This window comes from Peromyscus leucopus, chromosome 19, assembly GCF_004664715.2.
Source record: "Peromyscus leucopus breed LL Stock chromosome 19, UCI_PerLeu_2.1, whole genome shotgun sequence".
NCBI classification, from domain to species: domain Eukaryota; kingdom Metazoa; phylum Chordata; class Mammalia; order Rodentia; family Cricetidae; genus Peromyscus; species Peromyscus leucopus.
Window position 1 is genome coordinate 64967674 of NC_051079.1, and position 19984 is coordinate 64987657.

Here is a 19984-nt window from a genome sequence, read left to right on the forward strand (position 1 = left end):
CATTTATTCCAGATGACCCAGTTTACAAGCGAACACTACCAAGCCATATATCCAAATGCCACTTCCAGCATTTATGGTAGATATTTTATAAGGCTGCTTTCAGCCTGTTTTCTGTTTCCAGCAAATAATTATCATAACATACATACATATAAACACACATGTATTACTCTTAGGTCAGTGACATGGAAGAGTCGATAATTTAAGATTATAGCTATGCATAGCTTAGGTTGTAAAAGCTAATGGGAAATCCAAGGCAAGTAAGGTTGGTTGTTAGGTTGTTTTCTTAAAGGTAAGTTAAACAAGTGGACTGTACACAACAGGACAGCAGTCTTCAGTGACATCAGGGTGTATTATTAGCCCTGCCTGTGAGGGTGGCAAAAGTTCTAGTATCTTAGAATGCAAGAGATATGCTTTATTATAATATTGCATATTGCATCGTCACAGGCTTAGAAAGCTCTACCCTCTAGGATCGTGAAGGGATGGGCTTTGAAGACAAGCACCAAGGCATAAAGTAAGGAGATATGTGTTCTAGACAAAAATGTCTTGGTCTCTGCAATTCTCTAACATAAAGCTCTTAGTTTTTCCACTCATGGCCCCTTTTTGCCCAATAAATATATATGTGATCCTAGATGTCTAGGTCAACAAAATTGCTAACAAAGAAAACATTTATGTATAATAAATCATAAAGAAATCTGTTACAACTCTTTGATATACAAATAATTTTACTATTTATTAGAGACAAAATCAAAAATTTTAATTAATTATTTTAATTTAGTTGTTTTTAATTAGCTATTTTGTTAATGAGGTGGTTATATTTATTGATTTTTTTTTACAGAAAAAGTTAAATATTTTCTGAATGTTTGATTCTGCAGAATGCTGAGTATCTTGAATGTTTCTCAGAACTGACCGATACCTTGATTTTCCAACTGTCAATGCTGATAGCTCTGCTTTGCACAAACAGATTGTACAAAATGGCAGAAGGATGCTTAGGATCTTTTCAGAAATTGTTGGAAATTTTACTTTAATCCCAAGGCAACATTCATTTGATAATCTTTTAAGTCAAACTCAAGCCAGAAACTCAAACAACAATGATAAAAACTAAATATTCTAACACAATCAAATATAGATATTCTAATTTGGCATTTCCTAAGGAAGGATGGTAGGAAAATAGTAAAGGTCTTTATTTTCATGATGAAACAATTATGTTTCTAGAAGAGCAGAAAAAAATTATATGTAGTGTGGTGGTACTGTGTTCCCCAAAATATTGTGTACCTTAATAAACTTATCTGGGGTCAGAGAACAGAAAAGCCACTAGATACTTAAGATAGCCAGTGATAGCACATGCCTTTAATCTTACCATTCCAGAGGCAGAAATCCATCTGGGATCTCTGTGAGTTCAAGGCCACATTGGAAACAGCCAGGCATAGTGGTGACACACACCTTTAATCTCAGGGAGTGATGGTAGAAGGCAGAAAGATATATATGTCATGAGGACCAGGAACAAGAAGCATTTGGCTGGTTAAGCTTTAGGCTTTCGAGCAACACAGTTCAGCTGAGATTCATTCTGGATGAGGACTCAGAGACTTCTAGTCTAAGGAAACAAGACAAGCTAAGAAATTGGCAAGGTGAGGTTAGCTGTGGCTTGTTCTGCATCTGATCTACCAGCATTGACCCCAATAACTGGCCTCAGGTTTGATCTTATTAATAAGAACGTTTTAAGATTCATGCTTCAATGTAGAGTATAAAAACACTATGATTCGTAACATGACACAGTGGTCTTGAATCGGGGCCGAAGAGCTCCAGGCTACATTGGCGTTGCTTGTGGTTACACTAGTAGGAAAAGTGAGAGTGCTGTGTGCTCAGAGTCGAGTGACGTCACCCGCACAGCACCGGCAAGCACCGCTACCTTGGATTTTTTCACCCTTTTTTCTTTAGGTTTGGATTGTTGTGCATCAGAATCAGAACCTCGTCACTGTTTCCCCAATTTCACAACTCCCGCAGTGAGTTCCACGGCTCTCTGTAAGGTCACGCTCCACAGTTTAAGAACCCGAGAGAGCAGTGGCTGGCACTGGGTTACAAACTGGTTCCAAACCTGTGGGATATATACAACGTGTGCTTGCACAGTAGTCTTACTTTTCCGACTTGGCCTCTGTGTTCTAAGGGAAAGATGCCTTGCAGGTGGATGTCCCCCACATTTCTTCCTCTGGGGGACAGCCAACAGAGGGCTGGAGCCACTGCTCAGTATGACATCCTGATGAGGCATAGATATCAACCCTGAGCCCTGAAAAACCACAGACTGGCACTTTCCTGCGGTCAAATCTCATCCATGTTTGAAGATGCCAGTTCAGCTTCCTCACCACAGGTCCTTCTCCTTTCTCGGAGTCCTGGCAGCACGTCCTTTGTTCAAGCCTACCCTCTGTGCCTCGTTGAGTCTATGCCGTCTTCTTGGTCAGGCTGTAGGCTGTCAGCAGCCTGAGCTGTTACCCTGGAGTCCTCTCTGCTTTCTCCCAGACAGAGCCCTGTCACAGCGCCACACACAGCTGACCCTGAGAAGATGTTTGACAGTAACAGTGGCCTTTCACCACGGTCCTGTGCCTGTCCTTGCCCTTCCTCATTTGCTGGCAACCCTGGCTCTCACATGCTGTATTCCATCTACACGGGCCTTTCAGCAACACTTGGACTTCCATCCCAGGCTATGTTTGTCCCTCGGGATGCTCTTCTCTCTTTTCCTGGCCAACATCTTGTCATCTTTCCAATCTCAGCCAGCCGTCTGCCTTCTCCAGAAAGTCTTCCTCTGGTCTGGGTTGGAATACTTTGCTAGGAGATCTCAAAGACCCACTTTCTTTTGCTGAACTCCAAACTCCGGGCCTCCTGGTGACTCTGTATGAGGGGTGTGATGGTTGGAGTGTTGCCTGTTCCACTCAGAGAACTAACACCCCGCCTCATTTCTCTCAAGGTGGCTGGACAAGGATAAGGATGATGGACAGCTGGTCCGAGAACTGCTACCCAGTGACAGTAATGCTACACTCAAGAGTGAGTTGTCCTGACGACCAGGTGACGGGTGTCCCGGGGGCATGTCAGGTGCCTCCCCAGCTAACCAGGACCTAGACCTTTAGGGAAGACACATCTTCTTCACTTTGTTTCATGAAAGCTGCACAGGGTGGTGGAGAAAAGAGGTCTGGAAAGTTCTCGTGTGTCTGTGCTTGAATGCACCGTCCAAGCATGGCCATGGTGTTAGACCCTGAATGAGTATGGGTCAGCAGAGCAACAAGAACAATAGCACCAGCTGATGGCACCAGGCACGGGGACCCCGGTTTGTGAGCAGAAATGCATTTTGAAGGGACTGTTGAATGAGGACTTTTAAACTGCTGAGCATTGCCCTGGAGCCCTGGAGTTTTCCTTACTAGTGATACGTGTCCAGATGTGTGGTCTGACCATGCACTTTAGATAATGTTTAAAAGAGCCACACCTCTAGAGTCCAGCAGTGCAGCACTCCATGTTTCCCTGGTGTAACTCATCTGAGCTGTGCAATAACCCCAGAGGGAGGCAGTTGTCCATTTGTCATAAGGGGAAACCGAGGCCAGGAAGATGTAGATACTAATATTTACCTTTACTAAGGTCAGATCACACAGTTGAACTACAACATCCAGTGTAGCGCTCAGTGTCACAGAGTCTAAGAACTAGGAAGGAGCTCATGAGAAGTGGTCACCCATGTTTACGATAAGAGGATATCTTCCCCATGACGGGAACACTCAGGCCTATGGTTGCTGATGGAACCGGGATCGCTTCCCAGAACGTCTCTACCTTAGATTGCTGCCCTTGCTACTGCAGCAGGCTCCCATTCCACAGTGTAGACAGGGCACCCACCCTCCTGCTCTCCTAGTCAGAGTCTTGGAGAGGTTTATACAGGAAAGGGCACGAGGAAGACGTCTCCTGGTTCCTGCTGCATCTTTCAGCAGCAAAGCCGTCTGTTTCCCCAGTGGATGTCCCCGGTGGAGCTGAGCCGACAGGGGGCTGCAGATGGCCCCAGGGGAGTTCTGTTGCAGCTGGCCCCAGGCATGGGTCTTGGCTTACTTCCTCTAGACTACATCCCAGTAGGAAGAGCCTACAGAAGCAATGAGTGACTGGCGTTTAACATGCTCTTCTTTGTCTAAGAAACACACCCTGGAGCCTGCCTCAACAGCTAGAGCTTGGCCGGTGTTGTCCCATAACTTATGTTTTCCTCTGGTGTTCTTTATCCCGCACACAGGCTGGTGCAGAGATTTCTGGGAGATAAAAATGGGATAACATTACATGGTATCTTATGAGGGGAGGGAGCACCTTTAAATACATACCAAGGTTTTACTTCTGGATGGTGACTTTTTTTTTTAAAGATTTATTTATTTATTATGTATACAGCATGTATGACTACAGGCCAGAAGAGGGCACCAGATCTCGTTATAGATGGTTGTGAGACACCATGTGGTTGCTGGGAATTGAACTCAGGACCTCTGGAAGAGCAGTCAGTGCTCTTAACCTCTGAGCCATCTCTCCAGCCCATGGATGGTGACTTGATTGTTACCATCTTGTGTCAAACACCTGACCTTCTGAGTTCTACATCCTTTGCCTGCAAGGTTGGGATGAGAGTACTTAGCAATAATAGCATAGAATGTTTGCCCGACGTGATAAGTATTGGAAAGCTCCATTGCCTTTGGCGCTGGTTCCTCACCCATCAGAAGCTGGATCAGGGGATTTCTGGAGATGCTTCGAGACTCTGGGATGTGAGTGTTCTTATCTAAAACTTACTTTCTTACCTTCAGCACAGTCATCTACTACAGAACAGGAAGAGGCAGGGCCCTGGTTTTATAGATGAGGGGGCTCCACAGAGATGGAGGGAGCCCCTCTACTACCAGTTACAGACTCCAGGCTCCAGGTCCTAGTGTCCTGACTCCTAGCCTGGGTCTTCCATGACTGAAGATTGTCTCCTTCTTTCCAACACCTCGATCCTTGCACGACCTGTACTAACTTCCTGTCTCTCTCTGCCTTGGCATGTTCAGACTTTCGCTATCACATCAGTGTGAAGACCGGGGATGTCTCTGGGGCCAGCACAGATTCTAGGGTGTACATCAAGCTCTATGGAGAGAAATCTGACACCATCAAGCAAATTCTTCTTGTCTCTGACAACAACCTCAAAGACTACTTCGAACGCGGCCGGGTAGATGAGTTCACACTGGAGACCCTGAACATTGGAACTGTAAGTGTCCATCCCAGAATCAGGTGTTATTGTCTCCCCATGTTCCTACATTGCCCCACATGTGTCTACATACACATTCACATCTGCACTGATGTGTAACTAGAGTTTTCCTGCCTTGCCCACAGTCAGGACAAATCTTTGTCACCTGCCAGTCCCACAGCTGTTCAGACCCAACCAAGTAAACACAGAGACTTACATTGCTTACAAACTGTATGGCTGTGGCAGGCTTCTTGCTAACTGTTCTTACAGCTTAAATTATTCCATTTCTATAAATCTATACCTTGCCACGTGGCTCATGGCTTACCAGCGTCTTCACATGCTACTTGTCATGGTGGTGGCTGGCAGTGACTCCCTGACTCAGCCTTCCACTTCCCAGAATTCTCCTCTCTCCTTGTCCCGCCTATACTTCCTGCCTGGCCACTGGCCAATCAGTGTTTTATTTATACAGAATGATATCCACAGCACTGATGTGCACATGGGTGAGCCCATTTTGAAGGAAAAGAACCACACTCTTAGCAGTTGCTAGAGAGTATTTTGTTTTCCCCATGGACAAACAGCTGCAGATACATGGACAGTAGTTACACTTGTAGAGCTTCTTTGAGGCTGTAATACACATTTTAGTAACGTTACCCCCAACATTTTTAACTACAGTCCTGGGTTAATATAGACGGAGCATGAATGCTGGAGAGGGGGATGCTGGATTCAGGGAGGGAAAAGAGAGAAGGAAAAACCAAATGGAAGGGATAATATCTCCCAATTCTGGATTTGAGTGTGTGTCTCCAAATGTCACGTGATGAGCACTGGGGTGGGGCATGCCCTTTGTGACCTCATCATGCCTGCCCCTCCTCTCCTGTGGGCTTCCCCCTCTTTCATGTGAACCCTCTTCTCTCGTCAACCTGTACTAGGAAAAGGTCTTGTAGTCATTTACCCCTTGAGGTAAATGAACTTCAAATAGATTTACATTTTAAGATAAATTAATAATTATGAAATGATAATTTTCCCCTTTACCGAAGGATTTCTGGGTGCCTGAGGGGAGGGGGTTGACAGTAGAAGGCCGTGGAGACTTGCCCTCATGTTAGTGAAAGTCCCTCAGTGAAGAGTGTGGCAAGAGCTTGGGAGCCTAGCATTTCCAGACTTGCCATGTGCAAGTTATTTAACCTTGTCTTTATCAGTTGTCTCATTCCCAATGATAGAGATGCCATGGGATTATTATTAGCATTGAATCTGTTAGAATACCCGCCCACTTACAGTCAGGCCTCAGTGCACACTGCTGAACAATTCCTCTGCTCCAGTCTGAGGGGATGTAGAACTGAGTGACAGTTCTTGTCTTCTGGGAGCTTCTAGTCATGTCTGACAACAGACACCTGCCCTTGTCCTAACCCTTCCTTACTCTCTCCCTGGAACTGTGACAGGCCCAGCATCACAGAAAAGCAATGGCATTCTCCTCTGTCGGGTCAGACATCCGGAAGGTTCCCAGGCTTTATAACCTGAAAACTGAGCCATTTCAGGGGCTTGTGCTCCATATACTCAGCTGTGAGAACTGTGACGGAGTTTCCCCGACAGCTGCAAAGAGGCCCTTAGTACGTGTGAAAGCAAGGACCAGGGCTTGAGTGGACAGTTTTCTAAATGTGGACTTTGGGCATCAGACATGGGTAGTGCCACCCCCCCCACCCCAACCCCTAAAGCACTACAAAGAAAAAGTCAAGGCTGGAAGGGCTCTTAGAGGCCATCTGCTCATCCCATCTATTGTTACATTTAACCTGTATACAGCATTTCCACAAAAACGAAAGCCGTTCAAACCCCGAGAAACCAAATACACATAAGGACGATGACGGGCCGTCTGAACTCTCACCCCTAGTTGCCTACAGGCAAAGATGTCACCGTGTCAAATCGCGAAGCAAGTGACGTTAGACTGTTCACAGACAGAGAACAGTGTTCCCCGGGTCCGAGAGTAAGAGGAGGATTCGAGACAGAACCCCCCCTGTTAAGAGAGGCTGTCTGCAAATTCTCTGACCCTACAGGGAGGAAACGACAAGGCGATGCAGAAATGTGCACCACTGTGCGACTTCAAATCAAAGTAAAGTAAAGCAGTGGCAGCTGTCGGACCCGTGGAGCGTTTAACTGCTCCTGCGGCCACAGGCTCCTTTTAAAGTACCTAACAGATCCCCAAGTCCTTGCCAGCTCCGCCCACTACTTTCTTCTCACAGCTGACAGTGGACGTGAGTTAGACTGAGGAGGAGGAGGGGGTGGAGCCTCTGGGCAGGAAACGCCCACCTAGGTAGGTGGTTTCCCGGGTTCCTGATTGCTAGGACAGGCAGGATCAGAGCCTTCTCCCAAGGTGCTGGAGGCCCCAGTCGAGGGGAGATTTTTTGCACCAGTATTCAGAGAGATGGAGGTGGAAGCTTGACTCTTTCTGCACACTGCTGTTCACACACCCTTCCTGGAGTTTCCTTCCAGATCAACAGGCTGGTGATTGGGCACGACAGCACAGGCATGCATGCAGGCTGGTTCCTGGGCAGCGTCCAGATCCGTGTGCCCCGCCAAGGCAAGCAGTATACCTTTCCTGCCAACCGCTGGCTGGATAAGAACCAGGCTGACGGGCGTCTGGAGGTGGAGCTTTACCCCAGCGAGGTCGTGGAGATCCAGAAATGTACGAAAGAGGCGGAGTGGGCCCTGGGCACCTCAGCATTGCTCCCTTGTTCAGTGGGGGAGGAGGAAGGATGGAATCAGAGGAAGGAGGGGCCAAAGGAAGGCAGGCCACGTGGTGACTGAGTTTTGTCTCCCTGTGGTGGGGAAAAGGGACACAGTGGTGTGTGTGTGTGTGTGTGTGTGTGTGTGTGTGTGTGTGTGCATGTTGGGGGTGCATTCCTGTGGTCTTTAGCACTGTGTGTCTGGAAGGCAACAAGGGCTTGTTTCACAGATGACAAATGTGAGGACCCAGTAGATAGAACTTTTATCCTGGAGAAATACAGAAGAAGAAAAAAAATAGGAAATGTATATTCTCAACCCTGTGGCAGAATGTGGGGCATAGTCTACATCTTCCCTTAGGAAAACCAACAGAGGAGGTCAGACTTTTAATAAATGTCTATTGAGGTTTCTCCAGCCAGTCCTACCTTGGGCTTCGTGAAGGTAGCTGTTAACAAAACAGACCAAAGTCGTGTCCTTGTGAGAGAGTGAGCAGACTGCCTGATAGGAAGGGGGAACTCTAGGGAGGATGGAGCAGGTGAGAGGGTGGGGGTAGGGCAAGTAGACAGGCTTTGTGAGCAGCTTTTTCTGAGCAGCAGCAGGTCAGGATGGCCCTGGCCCTGTCTTCCATGGCCCTGTCTTCCATGAGCCCTCACTCATGGGAGGGCAGAGGCTCCCAAGGGTGCCCAGAGACTGTGCCCCACATCCCATCTTCTCATGGACACTGTATATCCACATCTCTCCTGAGGGCAGATGCTTGTAGCTTTCTTCCCACAGCCTTCTTCTCAGGAATTCTCCTAAGAAGCAACACAAAGCTGAGGCGACTCTCCTTCAGCCAGAATGACATGTGCTTGCTGAACAAACATAGCCAGCTGGGTTAGGATCCCCAGCACTTACTAAAGAGCTAGGTGTGACGGCACATGTCTGCAGTCCCAGTGCTGAGTGGGTCGGAGAGAAAGGAGAAAAGTGAGTCTCGGGAGCCTGCTGGCCAGGCAGTCAACTGGCTAAGTTGATAAGCTAAAATTTTGGTAGAAGACCCAGTCTCAAATAATTAAGGTAGAGAGTAATAGAGGATGACACTCCATACACACACACACACACACACACACACACACACACACACACACACACACACAAAACTAGCTTTACCTAAAAAGCAATCCCAATATTGTCTTCTACCAAGTCTTAGAGTACTCCTATCGGTAGACACATGGTGCCGTAGTCCTTTAGGGAGACACACCTACTCCATTTGCGTACCTCTACTGCTCCCTACCAATAACATGTGTTCACCACCCTCTAACACCCTGATAAATATCATTTCAAAACACGCACAGCCTTTTCTGTGCAGGACATGTTCTGAAAGGTGCTTATATTTAAATGAGCACTATCGTTCCAACCTCTTGTCCTTCACTAAAATGAAGGAAAATAAATGCAACTTTTGCTTCCTCCTGCCCTGTTGTATCTGCCCAGCATCAGCAGCTTTGTAATTTAATGTAATTTTTGTTGCTGCAATGTAGCATTGTGACAGTATAGTAGTAGTAGTCTATAGTATTTTAGATTATACAATGTGAGACGCACACAAATGAATTGGCTTACAGTCCTATACCCCATGAGTTCAGTACTAATGTGCTGGCATCTGGTGAGAGCCCTCTTGATGCATTCTAACATGGTAGATAGGGACAGAGAAAGAAGGGAACACACTCAGTCTCAGCCAGAAGGGTGAACCCTCATGGTCTGATCACTTCTTAAGCCTCTACATCTTATAATAGCAATTCGATTTCAGTTTGAGTCTTAGAGGGAACAAACTATAGCAGGCAGGCAGATAACAGTGCCAGCTGGTGCATGAAGTCGCCCTCACTCCTGATCTCCAAGGACACATGGGCTGCAATGGATGGCTAGATGTCACAGTCAATTGCATAGGTTTGCCATTTTTGCAGCCCACTCAAGTCCTCTAAGCCTAAGCTTGTCCATCTGCAAAATGTTGGCTCAGTGCCTTGGGAAGGTTAGAGAAGATGATGCCTTGAAGGATCAGGCATGTGGGATGGGCTTGGGAATTGCATGTGGGAAGGGCTTGGGAAATGTTTATTGCTATCATTGCTGTTATTACTAAACACCCATTTCTCCCGTATGTGTCCACCTAGTGGTCCACTACGAGGTTGAGGTTTGGACAGGGGATGTAGGTGGTGCAGGCACCACTTCCCGAGTCTATGTGCAGATCTACGGTGAAGAAGGCAAGACTGAAGTACTCTTCCTCTCCAGCCGCTCCAAAGTTTTTGATCGGGCATCCAAGGACATATTCCAGGTGTGTGAGAGTGAGGCAATGGGGGTGCCAACAGAGGATTAGGGGTCACTGTGGTGGTGCCCTGGGTAGTCTTCTTTCCTCACCAACATCCACTGGAGAACAGGCTGAATGGGAGATGTTCCCTGGAGGATTAAACTTCCCTTGGGTTCCTGGGGGATTCCTGGAAGCAATGAGCAGTGTAGAGTTTTGAACTGGGAAGGAGCAAACATGGATGTTTGCCCATGTTCTACCTTGTGCCCGTGAATGGTAACTTCTTTCTTGGACTTGAGTTTGAGGGCCTGAAATGAGTAGGAGTCCTTCCTGGCCTTACACTTGAGTCACCTGGTGATCTTTGAGGAAAAGGACTGCCTCGTTCATACCCCAAACTAGACAAATCAGTCTTTGGAAGTGGGTGTGTTCTCTGAGATAGCTTTCTCTTGGAAGTTCAATCAGTGATTCCGGTACACTGTCCAGTCTGCAGTGATTAGTTCTTTCACCCATGATGGCGCCAGGGCTGGTCCCTCTGCCTACTCCCTGTCTATGGCTCTGACTCTGAACTTCTCCCAGGCTGGTGTCAAGTCCATATTTCTTAGGCAGGCCCCTGGGAGGTAGCAGGGTTTGCTAATGAGTTTTTAATGTCCTTGAGCATCCTCTCTTCATACTGCAAGTCTTTGCCTAGAAGGAAAAAAAGACATAAATGTGAGCACATTGTTGGTAAGGCAGGAGGTACAGAGCCACTGCATATTTTATGCTGGATATGAAAGCATTTGTGTATGTATATATGTGTATAAGCACATGTGTGCACCTCAGACATGTGTGTAGAGGAAGCATGCTTATGCTGGGTGTTCCATGTGTGTTTTTGTACCACAAACACCTTGGTCTTTGGTGAAGAGCCTTCTCCAATGCCCAGGAAAGGTTGTGAGTTGGGGCCAGGCCAGGGTCACAAATGTCTAGAAGATTACAGGCCCAGGGCCCTCATTGGGTCACGTCTTCATACACCAATGAGAGGCCCAAGCCTATGTATCTGACCTTTCAGGACCTCCTCAGCTTCCTCATTGGTATCATCCAGTTTTGTAATCACTGCCTGGCTGGCTTCACAGTCGCCATAGCAATAAAAAGAGCCAGTGTCAGATACGCAGTCATAGAAATGTAATTGAACAGCGCACAGTTCCCATCCCCTGAGTGACAAGAGAAAGTCTGCTTTACCTAGGCCCTAGGCACCATCTTGCTTGGTGATTTCCTTACAAAGGTGGGTTAGCTCCATTGTGGTTCTGAATGTGAAGCCAGGAGAGCTGTGTCCTCTTCTGGGTCTGGAATTAAAGGGTGGGACACTGAACCACAGGGCAGCCTCGGGTCTCAGATCGCTGGCACTCACATGGGAGGACTGGTGGAACTTGACTTTGAGAAGAGTCAAACATGAAGATGACTCAATGTCAAGGTGCTCCGGAGAGCCAGGCACACTTCTTGCTGAGCTCTCCACAAAGTCTGAACCTCAGAACCCTCTTCCTGAGAATGCAGGACACATGACACAGTGACAGTGAATTTGAGGTGGAGCCACTGTGCCCTAGGCCCACGGGAAGAGACTCCAAATGATGATCTTTGTCCTTAAAGGGAACTCGTGGCTTGTATTAACTTCTTTTTTCATTACTGTGACAAAATGCTGGAAAAAATCAACTTAGGACAAAAAGGTTTATTTCTATTTATGGTTTAAGATTGATAGGGTCCATCACGACAAGGAAGGCATGGTGGCAGGGTGTAAGGCAGCTGGTCACATTGCATCACAGTGGCCAAGCAGAAAGCAGCAGGGAAAATGGCCGGGCTATGACAACTTGAGGTCCGCTTTTAGTGACTCAGTCCCTTCAACAGGGCCTTACCTCTTAAAGGTTTCACAGTCCTCCAAACAATGCCAGCTGAAGACTGGGTGTTCGAACCTAGGAGCCTACGGGGCTCATTTCATTGTCAGACCACAGACAGCTCTAGAGTACCTGGACGGCAGTATAGGGCCAAGGCCAGCTAAGTCCTGGGCCCCCACTGAGCTCAAGGGTCTGGCAAACCAAGGTTGTGTGACTGGGAAGGATGGGGACCACAGAGAAAATGGGTGAGGGTTTTGTTTATTTGTTACCCCAAAGAAACACATTTCTTTGCTTCTTGCGAAATGGTATCTTCCTAATTGTGATCACATGAAGATATTGTCTGTGGTTTTTGGTTGGTTGGTTGTTTTGATTTTTTTTTTGTTTTGTTTTTTTGAGGCAGGGCTTCTCTGTGTAGCCCTGGCTGTCCTGAAACTCATTCTGTAGATCAGGCTAGCCTGGAACTCACAGAGATCCCCCTGCCTCTGCCTTCTGAGTGCTGGGATTAAAGGCATGTGCCACCACCACTGCCAGGCTCTTGCCTGTGTGTTTTTAAGGTAATAATGAGGCGCAGGACTGTGAACAGGTTGGAGGTGGAGGTAGGAAGGGAGTAACCGCAGGCCTGACAGGGTGAGGGAGCTGCAGGAGCCAGGTTACAGAAGCAAGAGTAGGGACAAAGAGAGGAAAAGCAGGGAGATGAACTCCACAGGAGTTAGAAAAGTCTTTCCTTAAGCCTGGGGAAGGGCCAGACACAGTGGGAGAGGGGGAACTTTCAGACTTCTGAGCAGGAGCCGAGACCTCTCTACACTGAAGCTCAGCACTGGGGGAGGCCGGGAGGACGGCAGGGGCCATGTCAGCCACCGCCGCCCTGCACTTTGCACAGCTGGAAGCGGCCGATGTGGGCGAGATCTACAAGATCCGACTGGGACACACGGGCGAGGGCTTTGGGCCCAGCTGGTTCGTGGAGACGGTGTGGCTGCGGCACTTGGTGGTGCAGGAGGCGAACCTGACCCCTGAGGAGGAGGCCCGGAAGAAGAAGGAGAAGGACAAGCTGCGGCAGCTGCTGAAGAAGGAGAGGCTCAAGGCCAAGCTGCAGAGAAAGAAGAAGAAAAAGAAGAAAGGCAGCGATGAGGAGGATGAGGGCGAGGAGGAGGAGTCCTCATCAGAAGAGTCCTCATCCGAAGAGGAAGAAGAGGAAGAGACAGAGGAGGAAGAGGAAGAGGAGGAGTTGGGGCCAGGGATGCAGGAAGTGATCGAACAGTACAAGTTTGAAGCCAACCGCTGGCTGGCCCGGGGCAAGGAGGACAATGAGCTTGTCGTGGAATTGGTCCCAGCTGGTCGACCTGGTCCTGAGCGTAAGCCTGGAAAAGGGGGCGAGGAGCATATTTTCCCTAAAGGGACCAGGGGGGTGGCAGGGTGACTCAGTGTCTCTCAAGTAGAGGCTGAGTAGGTGGGACCCCACTGTGGTTCATAAATAGCTCTCTTGACCTGCACCTGGAAAGCAACCATTGACCCCTCTGTTTGGAGCTAAGCGCTACCTTGACCTGTGCCTCTCAAGGGGAAGCACTGGCTTTGAGAGAGACTCTCACACATCTTGATATATCCAAATATGGGGGTAAGGTAGGAGGATTGCTGAGGCCCAGTGGCTCTTGGTGTCATGGCAAGTGCAAGTCTTGGATGGGAAGAGGGTACGCTGGTACGGCCACAGCAGTAGACCCTTCCGGGTTCCAGGGTCTACCTGGATCCAAGGGCCTGGGCCACTGCTCTATATTGTGGCCCTGGTGTTCTCAATGCTGCATCTCTCTGTGTCTCCAGCTAATACCTACGAGGTCCAGGTGATCACAGGGAACGTGCCCAAGGCTGGCACTGATGCCAACGTCTACCTGACCATCTACGGTGAGGAATACGGGGACACAGGGGAGCGGCCCCTGAAGAAATCAGACAAATCCAACAAGTTTGAGCAAGGCCAGGTAGAGTGAGAGCTTTCTGGCCCCTGGGTGGGTGGGAGCCAGACAGGGAACATTTTGCCCACAGCAGCCTCCGCCAGTATTATGTCCACTGTGTGTCTAACAGGGTGTTGCATTCAGTCTAGTGAGGCCTGGCCGCAGCTACCCTTCTGTGAGCACCAGTATTTTGTGGAGAGTTGTGAAAAGACTCCAGGCAGATACCTGCAAGGGAATCCTGTAGGTTCATTGGTCCTCAGGGTCAGCCAGAGAATACTATATTCAGACACTAAGTGAGCTTTAATATATATCTATTTATGTTTTTTTTTTTTGTGTGTGTGTGTATGGGTGTTTTGCTTGCATGTATGTCTGTGCACTGTGTGCATTCAATTCCCACAAAGGCCCTAAGAGGGCATTCGATCTCCTAGGACTGGAGTTATAGGCAGCTGTAAACTACCATGTGGGCTGGGAATCCAGTCAGTCTTCTAGAAGAGGGACCAACGTTCTTAACTGCCGAGCCATTTCTCCAGACCCTGAGTTTGAGGCCAGCCTTGACTATATAGTGAGGCTATCTCACAAAACAAAACACCCGACACTCTGGAGGAGGCTTGGTGGACAGGAATGACTTAATCTGGACAGGTAAGTATGGTGTAGCTGCGTGACGGGGACAGAGAGATTCCCACCATGACCTTGAAAGCATGGCTGCAAAGCCTGATGCTTCTTCTGAGGAAGGGAACCTGTGAATGGAGTGTGTGCACCTCACTCTTCCAGGAGCAATGGAGAGACACGAAAAAGAAAGCTAAAGAACGCTGCTCTCCCGTCCTTCGAGATTTTACAAAATCCCCTGTCCCCCCCCACCCCCCCTCATCTCACCCTCCTATTCTTTTTTTTTATTTAAAAAATTTTACTTTCCTTTTGCATACCAACCCCTGTTCTGCCTCCCTCCCCTTCTCCTGCTCCCTCCCCCCACCTACCCCCATCCCACCCCTTCCCCTCCTCATAGGGGGTAAGGCCTCCCTTGGGTAGTCAACACAGGCTGGCATACCAAGTTGGGGCAGGACCTAGCCCCTGCCCCCTGCATCAAGACTGAGTAAGGCATGACACCATAGGGAATGTCTCCCCCCTATTCTTGCCCCTCTCTCCAGACCAGGTTCTCTTGTCGACACAGGAAGGGACCATAAACCAAATCTATTAAAATAGTTTCCAGCTCATGCCATGAGCTTTTTCTTACCCTTTCCACCCCATGTTTCCTTTCAGCATCCCTCCCATGATTCAGTACTGGGTTTTGTTTCTGCATCTCGGTACCTTACCTTGGAAAGTTACAGCCATTGGATTGGGGCATTGGATTGGGGCATCACTGTAGAGGGCAGACGGGTAGGGTTGCTGCAATCAGTGTTAATACTGCCTACATGTGCCATGTAACGTTTCAGCTGACAATGAATGGCATATGGGATGTGGTCCCCTCAGAGTATATCACCCAGTGACACTGCACCATCTCACTGTGTGTAAACACACAGTATGATGTTTGCACAATGACAAAACTTACCTAGCCACATGTTTCTCAGAACATTATCCCTGTTCTTAAGTGTGCATGGCTATATTGTATTGAAGTTAACACAAGTTTGATCACTGTATGGTGTTAAATGAGAATGTCCTTGTTATTAGGAATCCACACTGAAATATTTAGGAGTAAAAGATCATAGTATTTATCACCTGCTTTAAACTGATCCAGAAAAAAAAAGTAAGGATATACGAGAGAGACAAAATGGAGTAATCCAACTAATGTTGCATGCAGGAGCAGCATCTAAGAGAAGGCAGGCCATGGTTATATCTGTTTCTGAAAGGTTTCTGAAGTTTTGAGATCTTTTTCAAAATAAAGAGTTTTTTAAAGGTGTGTCCAGAAGATCCCACTCACTTCCTGGGTCTCTGTTTTACCTCCTTCCTCTGATGCATATGGCAACCCAAAGAAGTCTGTGGACCACAGAATACGTGGCGTACATTCCACTCATCTTCCACCTAAGTGAGGGCCATGTCCAAATCTTCTTTTCTGTAGTCTCCTTGGATTTTCTCAGGACTGGCTCATGGAGCCTGTTCAACACAAACAGGGCTGAAGGAGATTGTGCATGTGTATACACTGAGAGTACGGTCTCAGTATACCCTCCCCCCACTCGTCACAAGTGTGAAATCCAGCCAGGCAGCAGAGGCACACACCTTTAATCCCAGCACTTGGGAGGCAGAGGCAGGTGAATCTGTGAGCCTGAGGTCAGCCTGGTCTACAGAGCGAGTTCCAGGACAGCCAAGGCCACACAAAAGAAACCCTGTCTGGAAAAACAAAAACAAACAACAAAAACCAAATGTGAAATCCAGCTCACTTGTCTCTCTTCTGCCTCTCTCAAGGCCACCGTCTTTCTCCTTTTCCTTTCTTCAATACAATGCAAGTGAGAAGATGTCCTCGTAGACCCGGGTTATGAAGCAACAGTGTAAGAACTGGGCATAGCAGTGCACACCAGTAACCTTTAGCTCTTGGGAGGCAGAGGCAGGAGGATGACAAGTTCAAGATGAACCTAGGCTTGAATGCAGAGCTCAAAAAAACCAGAAAAGTATGGTGCTAACAAGACCAAGGAGCTGTATTTTTCTCACCTGCTCCTGGCTGCTTTGGATTCTATGATCTTCCTTTGGGTGCTTGAGAGACTGGAGCTGAAGGCAGTGGTGGGGGGAGGGGAGGACATGAGTCGCCCCTCTGAGTCATGCTTTCTCCTCTCCTAGACAGATACCTTCACCATCTATGCCATTGACCTGGGGGCTCTGACCAAGATTCGGATTCGCCATGACAACACAGGCAACAGGCCAGGCTGGTTCCTGGACAGGGTAGACATCACGGACATGAACAATGAGATCACGTGAGTGGGACTTGCGGGGATGGAGGGAGTGCCTGGCACTAAACTGGTCCTGGAGAGAGGACCAGGTATTGGGAGGTGATGTCTGAGGGTGATGGTGGGTTGGCCAAGGCCAGGATGACTATCAAGGAATCATGGTGGGCATTGCCTCTCTTCTCTCCCTCCCAGAAGTTCTTGCCCTATCAGATAAGAGTCCTACAGAACACCCACCTCAGCATCTCACCCCAAACTCTCCATGAAGAAATCAACGTAGAGCACCCGTTTTTAATGCTCTAGGGGCCAGAGATCAGCAACATTTTCTAAAAGGGCCACATAGAAACCGTTTCCAGTTTTGAACAGCATTTGATCTCTGTAGAAGGCTCTCCACTGGAAAAGCACAAGCTGAGCCTCAGCGGAGCATGCCGGTGCACAGGTTTAATCCCAGCACTCAAGAGGCAGAGGCAGAGGAATCTCTGTGAGTTCAGTGCCAGCTTGGTCTACATAGTGAGTTCTAGGCCAGCCAGAGCTACATAGTAAGACCCTGTCTCAAAACAACAACAACAACAACAACAACAAAAAGCAACCTGAAATGACGCTGAAATGGGAAATCTGGCTGTGTGCCAATCAAACTTTATTTGTGCACACTGAAATTTGAATTTCAAGTCCCCAAATGCTATTGATCTTTCTACTTTTTCTTCTCAACCAGATGCAGAATCCATGGTTAGCTTGATGTATGTAAGCAGGTGGTAGACTGAACCGGTACTGTTGGAGACTTGTAGTAGTCACCCTCTGACCTAGGCTGGGAAGAAGGTATTTGGTCCTCCCTATAGATAAAGGAGCTCTTGCACTCTGGGAGGTTAAGCCCTAGCCCCATATCTTAGTCTGGGTTTTTATTGCTATAAAAGGACATCATGACCATGACAACTCTTATAAAGAAAGCATTTAACTGGGGTGGCTTGCTTACTGTTTCAGAGGTTCAGTCCATTATCATCATGATGGGGAGCATGGTGTTTAGGCAGACATGGTACTGGAGCTGAGAGTCTTATATCTTACAGGCAACAGCAAGTCAACTGACTGTCACATTGAGGGAAGCTTGAGCAAAACAGACCTCAAAGCCCACCCCCACAGTGACACGTTTTCTCCAACAAGGCCATACCTCTCCTAATAGTGCCACTCCCTTTGGGGGTCATTTTCTTTCAAACCACCACATTCCACTCCCTGGTCCCCAAAGGCCATATCATAATGCAAAAAAATGCATTCAGTCCAACTTCAAAAGTCCCTATAGTCTATAACAGTCTCAAACTTGTTTCAAAGTCCAGAGTCTCTCCTGACATGCATGACAATCTCTTAACTGTAACCCCTCTGTAAAAAATCAAAACAAAAAAGCAGATCCTATACTTCCAACATATAATGGCACAGGACATACATTACCATTCCAAAACTCAGGGAAGGGAGCTTAGTGAGGAAATACTGGACCAAATCAAGACCAAAAACCAACTTGGCAAATTCCAAACTTTTTATCTCCATGTCTGATGTCAAAACTCTCTTTAGATCTCCAACTCCATTCAGGTTTGACTGTAACATACTTTTTCTCTTGGGTTCATTCCACTCCCTGTTAGCAGCTCTCCTTGGCAGGTACTCCACAACTCTGGCATCTCTAACATCTTCGGTTCTCCAAGGCTTCACCTTCACAGCTTCTCTACTAGAAATCCATTCAGGGACATCCCTGGCACAAGTCTGGCCTTAGTGGCTTTATTCCATAACTCCTTTCTTCTGCCCTTGACACTAAAGCCAGAACCACGTGACCAAAGCTGCCGAGTTCTGCTGCTTACTGGGGCTGGAATATGGCCCCTTCATTTGATTACACCTTCACCAGCTTTCTGTCCTTCACTGCTTGGCTGTCCTGAAACTTCCTCTGTAGACCAGGCTGGCCTCAGACTCAGAGATCCACCAGCCTCTGCCTTCCCAGTGCTAGGATTAAAGGTATGCCCCACAATACCCTGCTCTAAGCTTCTCTTCAGTTCCCTTTCACAAGATGGAAACTTAGCTGAGTGGGATCTTTCCTCAAGGTCACCAGTCCCCTTATTCCACATCTTAATCCATTTTTCTCCTTCAACAGAGGATTTATCTCCATTCCACTTTCTGGTACTCTTTTTCTCCTCAAATATTTTTCCCTGCTCATCTTGCTCCTTTTCATTATGAATCTTCATTAAAGTTACCACTAATATTCACACAACAGAGTCCACACTAGGCTGTTTTGAGATTTCTTCTGCCAATGGAATTAATCCAAAACTCTTCACTTTAGCCTCAGCAAACTCTTTGGACAAAGGCAAAAGGCAGCCACTTTCTTCACCAAAATATCACAAGAACAATCTCCAGGCAACATACTAAAATTCTCCTCTGAAACCTCTTGAGTGAGTCCCCAACAGTTCACATAACTCTGAGCACCTCTGTCTTCCATGCTCCTACTAGTATGGCTCATTAAGCAGTGCTTAAAGCATTCCAGTGCTTTCATAACCCAAAGTACCAAAGCCCAAATTCCTCCAAACCAACACATGGTCAGGCCTATCACAGCAATACCTCACTCCTGGTCTTAGTTAGCGTTCTATTGCTGTGAAGAGACACCATGACCACGACAACTCTTATAAATGAAAAAAAAAACCATTTAATTGGGATGGCTTGTTTACAATTTCAGAGGTTCAGTCCATTATCATCATGATGGGGAGCATGGCAGTGTGCAGGCAGATGTGGTGCTGGAGCTGAGTGTCAACTGATGTCACACTGAGAGGAGCTTGAGCAAAACAGACCTCAAAGCCCACCCCCACAGTGACACCCTTCCTCCAACAAGGTCACACCTCCCCTAATATTGCCACTCCCTTAGAGGGCCATTTTCTTTCAAGCCATCACACCCCAGAACCAGCTGGTGCCAGAGCAAGGCTTGGTATCCAGACCACTGATATGAACTGTGGTGTGTTTCCTACCACTAGGTCACACTGCCTCCTGGATGAGGGAATCTAGGGTAATTGAGGTGAAAGAAGGTTCTTCCATGTGGAGCTGAGTGGTGATAGGGGAAAGCATGCTAGCTCTGGAATGGTGTCAGGACTGCTGAGGGGCTG

At 47.6% G+C, this 19984-nt stretch overlaps 1 protein-coding gene across 3 annotated transcripts in view; it reads left to right on the top strand.

Moving 5' to 3' along the window:
• Positions 1-19984, top strand: part of Loxhd1 (lipoxygenase homology domains 1) — a 163435-nt gene that overhangs the window by 72993 nt on the left and 70458 nt on the right. For 2 of the 3 annotated variants that reach the window (XM_037196946.1, XM_028872028.2), the window contains exons 15-21: positions 2957-3033; positions 5037-5233; positions 7691-7883; positions 10060-10220; positions 12933-13404; positions 13865-14019; positions 16759-16892. In XM_037196946.1, the coding sequence (XP_037052841.1) occupies positions 2957-3033; positions 5037-5233; positions 7691-7883; positions 10060-10220; positions 12933-13404; positions 13865-14019; positions 16759-16892 (1389 nt within the window). The remainder of the gene's footprint in view (positions 1-2956; positions 3034-5036; positions 5234-7690; positions 7884-10059; positions 10221-12932; positions 13405-13864; positions 14020-16758; positions 16893-19984) is intronic. The other variant, XM_028872029.2, reaches the window with a different exon arrangement.